The 4,639-nt window shown below is 40.4% G+C and overlaps 1 protein-coding gene across 1 annotated transcript in view; it reads left to right on the forward strand.

The window, feature by feature from the left end:
• The window catches only part of LOC107098683 (M-protein, striated muscle-like), a 54,085-nt gene that overhangs the window by 37,869 nt on the left and 11,577 nt on the right, over nucleotides 1-4,639 (forward strand). The window contains exons 14-19 of the mRNA XM_015396469.1: nucleotides 80-258; nucleotides 357-471; nucleotides 1,120-1,279; nucleotides 3,982-4,088; nucleotides 4,181-4,225; nucleotides 4,309-4,445. Of these exons, the coding sequence (XP_015251955.1) occupies nucleotides 80-258; nucleotides 357-471; nucleotides 1,120-1,279; nucleotides 3,982-4,088; nucleotides 4,181-4,225; nucleotides 4,309-4,445 (743 nt within the window). The remainder of the gene's footprint in view (nucleotides 1-79; nucleotides 259-356; nucleotides 472-1,119; nucleotides 1,280-3,981; nucleotides 4,089-4,180; nucleotides 4,226-4,308; nucleotides 4,446-4,639) is intronic.

Raw genomic sequence — 4,639 nt, forward strand, 5'->3', positions numbered from 1 at the left:
ATTAAATAAATTTGAACCTTTTTTCTTGCAAGAAATGCTGCTGTCTCAGCTTCCTAACTTCACATTTCTGTCGATTAAGGTCCAGCCTATGACCTGGGCTTCAGTGAAGTCAGAAGTAACTCTCTGGTCGTCCTATGGAAAGCTCCTGTTTATACTGGAGCCAGTGCTGTCACCGGATACTTTGTGGACATGGCCAAGAAGGGTTCCAGTGAGTTTGTAACTCTGAACGAGGAGCCAGTGAGTCATCGTTACCTGCAGGTAGGATACCTGATCAGTTATCTGGGATATGCTAGTTTTAGTTGCACCTTGAGCCAACTCTGCATGTGATGCTGCTGCATTCCCCTGGTTCGCTGCAGGTCACCGGACTGGAGGAAGGGACTACCTACGTCTTTAGAGTCCGTGCAGTCAACTCAAACGGTGTCGGTAAAGCTTCTGAGCTGTCTGAGCCAGTCTGTGCCAGAGCTCTTCCAGGTAACACCAAAGCAGGCTGCTGTTACATCACTTATGTTAGATGCAGTCAGCAGAAACCTCTTCAGAAAACTCTTGGTCCAGGAAACAAGGACGTACAAGCTGCAGAGCAGAACTGCTAAGAACCACATCACCATGAACCCCAATTTCCTTTGATTTTGTCAAAATATGGAATATATAATCTATTTTCCAGCCTTCTCAGCAGTCAAACCCTTCAAATAACTTCTGACCTGACCCAATCTGATTTATTTTTTAAAAGGGGCGCTTTGGTTCACCTTTCATGACCTCTTCTCTTTTTAATGGTAGCGGCACAAACAGTTCATTTGAATTCCTTCTTCTCTGTCGCTGCTGTTTGTCTGCTCTGCATCATCATTATCTCCCATTTGACACATCTGGGAAATCTGGTGCAGAAGATTTGTTTTTTTTTTGTTTTGGTTTGCAGATCTAAAGGCTCCTTTTCTGTTCACTGTTAACTTTTTGTACTCACATGTAGGATCTAGTCTATGGTAAATAATTTATTTCACAGTCAAGTCCTTTTTATACCACAGCATTGACTTTGTAAGACAAAATCAAATATTTAGAAAATAAATAACAAAGGAAAAATTGATTAATGTGAAAAAAAACTGTTAACATGTTTATTTGCGTTGACAGGAACAACAGAGATAGTAGCCGGTGTGGACGAGGAGACTGGAGATGTTTTCCTGTCATTTGAGGCCTGTGAGATCTGTGAAACCTCCAAGTTTGTGTGGTCAAAGAACTACAAAGCCATCGGTGATTGCCCCAGGGTCAACGTCACAACCAAGGGCAGAACGTAAGTAAGCCTGCTGTCTTCCTGCTGGGGGGCTTTAAAACATCTGCAGCTCGCTCAATACTTAAAGTAACCAGAACTTTTGGTAAGCAACCTGCTTCCTCCATGCAAACCTAAACTACATGGAGAGTCTGTTTGTCGTATAAAACTCTTCAAAAAACAAGTCAAGTAGAAAAAAGTATAAGAATACAAAGTGATAAACACATTTAAAGAAATTACCTAATTATTAAAAATATGTCTCAGTGCAGTTAATGTTCTGGTCTTTTATGAAACGGCACCAAGTTATGCAGCCGCTGTATTTAGGGAGTCTATTGTGTTATAAATAGGTTCTATTGGACTCTGACTAATTCTAGTGACAGAATAAGGACAAAATAAGATTTGGATTTGTTTTTCTGGTCATGTTTATTACAGATTTATTAAATTGCAAAAGTATTCAGAGTATATCCTGAAGTCAAAGCCACCCATCCCTATATTATTCAACAAAATCATGAGTTGCATCAGATTACAGATTTAAAAAACAAATTACATTTCTGGTAAGTTTTATTGCCATAATCCCAGTAAGGCTTTTATATCTACTACTGTAAAGGGTGTAGATAAACAGTGACAGGGTATTTATCATTAAAACCAAGTAGATGGAAGAACAAGTGTTATTTGAAATTAAAGGTCTCTGATTTCAGCTGAGAAACTGTTTGTTTTGAGATTACCTCTTAAATAGCTGAGAGCAAAAAACAATGAATGTGTCCAGGAAACACACAGCCAGGCAGATGAGCTCTGAGCCAGCTCTCATGTCAGAGGATGAAGAGAGCACATCCAGTTAGTCACAGTCAGAGAAACAGGACCACACTAGTCTAGTAAACTAGTAGCCTGACGTAGTCCGACTCAATTCTAGTCAGAATATTAGTCTGATACTGCTCCATAGAGCTGTGATTATGGGGCGTGTTTCGAACGAACCAGGAAAAAAAATGCCTCTGCACTCAATTGGATAGATCTACAACCAATAAGAGCAACGGAGTGCGTGACGTATGTTAAGCAACGCATAGTTGTTGTCAACAAAAATCAAAGCGTGCAGTTTCACGCCTAGAATAAGAAGATGAGACTTGATCGCGTTTCTCTGTTCCTCTTTTAAAATTTATTTGCTGTCGATATCTTCTAGAACAGACCTAATAGCAGAATCTACTCACCTGAACTCTCCAGCTGCAGCCATTGTTGTTGTTACCCAAGAGCGCTTAGGTGACCTGGTTGATTACGTTACTGTTGATTATCTGTCCATAATCGTATAAAGCCCGCCCTGACAATTTGATTGGCCCGCCAGATTTTGTGCCAGCATACGCGCGCGAATATTGAGCAATGCCAGACCGAACTTCCTGACCTCAAACGTTGTGGGCGGGACTAAGTTCGGAATGGCACCCAGGCTAGTAAACGAGACCCATCCGGCCAAAATTATTTTTACCTGCGACTGGTCTAGCCTCGATCGATGCCCCAGGCCCTAGAACTGGCTGGCCAATCACAACACAGAGATGTGTTTTGAATTTTTGGATGCAAAGCGGGCGGGGTTTTGAGGGGGCGACGCTGGAGAAAGCACAACAAGGAACATGGCGACTATTAACTAACTATTGAACAGTTCTCATTTGACTCAGATTTGGAATCAGTTTTGGAAGGATTAGACTTGGGGTTTTCGTTAAATTGTGAGAAGGAATAGGCTCTATGCTCATTCATGATAGATGATCAAATACTTATTTAACACAATAAAATGGAAATTAATTATTTAAAAATCATACATTGTATTTTTCTGTATTTTTGTTTTAGATTCCATCACTCACAGTTGAAGAGTACCTATGATAAAAATTACAGTCTTCTACAAGCTTTGCAAGTGGGACAACCTGAAAAATCAACAGTGTATCAAATACTTGTTCTCCCCACTGTATATTCTTTTGGTCGATATAAAAAAATCTAAGAGTTTAAAATAGAGGCAGGGCACAAGGAAACAAAAGGAGCCAATTACCTTTTATAAGACAAAACTGAAAATGCACAATGAAGGAAGTAGGTGCAGGAAGTAGCATTGTCAAGAATTTAAACCTCTGTTCATCCCTATAAAGAATGGCTGCAGAGACTTTTTGGTTTATCATTTCTCCTCCATAAACCACAAAAAGTAGTTCTGAAAAGACTATGAATTCTATTTCTAATCTTTAGGGTTATCATATTGATTTGCATAAATTTGACTCTACTTTTGTCAGTTTATCGTTAATATACTGACACGTTAAATGTCATATTAGTTAGAACATTCCTCCTGAGAAAATCAATGTTTTACAGTAACTTAGGGTTCCAGGTGAAAGACTTTAAAGGTTGATGCAACATTAGGTGTTGCAAAACCTGTTTGTTTCTTCTGTTAGCTTTTTCTAAAGTTTAAAGAAAGCAAAAACAAAGCAGAACTTTAGAAAACTGACAGAATACCAGCAAATAAGAGCTACCCTGCAGAGGTTGGAGGATCAACTCCTAACAGCGGTTTTCAGCTTTGCTCCCTCTCCAGTTTGCATTTTTTGGATGAAATAATCGTTTAGAAGATTAAAAAACAAATGCATACATGAAATAAACTTAGTAGTTGGACCAAGGCTGAGGCTAGAGAGTCATGAATATAGTGGTTTGGACATATTGATGAGAGTGAGAACTGGTCTTTGACAGTGATATGATGGTTGTGTGATTTACAGCTCCAGACTTACCTTCACCAACCCTGATAAGGAGGATTTGGGCAGATACTCTGTGGTCGTCACTGACACAGATGGGGTTTCCTCCAGCCACACTCTGACTGAGGACGGTACGTCATGACCTTCAGAACCTTCTGAACATTTCAGACTCTTTTTTTGCTGACGCTGATGTTCTGTTTGTGTCATTGGATCCTTTCTCTAGCTCTGAACACGATGCTTGAACTCAGCTACGCCATCAGGCACCCAGGTAAACATTGGCATCACCTGCTGTGTCTTTTTTTTTTGGCGACCAAATGTCAGAGTGTTTGTCTTGTGTTTGTCTCTGTGCAGTGGTTCCGCTGAAACACAACCTGAACTATGAGATTCTGGAGAAGGGACATGTTCGTTTCTGGCTGCAGGCCGTCAAGCTGTCTCCATCCGTCTCCTACAGGTTCATCGTCAACGACAAGGAGGTCACCAGTGGCGAGGTATAATGCCATACACAAGTAACACCTCAGATACGCCAGAATCAGATGATGTGCAAATGTGCAGATGTGCTTTCTGGTGTCTTTTGCTCAGTTTGAATGACCATAGTAAGGTTTAGCTGCAAAAATGACCCTCCTCTTCTCTCTGGTTTGCTTAGATTTCTATGTAATAATCTGAGACTGCGGCCATTGCTCAA

The sequence above is a fragment of the Cyprinodon variegatus genome, unplaced genomic scaffold (assembly GCF_000732505.1).
Source record: "Cyprinodon variegatus isolate N-32 unplaced genomic scaffold, C_variegatus-1.0 Scaffold800, whole genome shotgun sequence".
Taxonomy (NCBI): domain Eukaryota; kingdom Metazoa; phylum Chordata; class Actinopteri; order Cyprinodontiformes; family Cyprinodontidae; genus Cyprinodon; species Cyprinodon variegatus.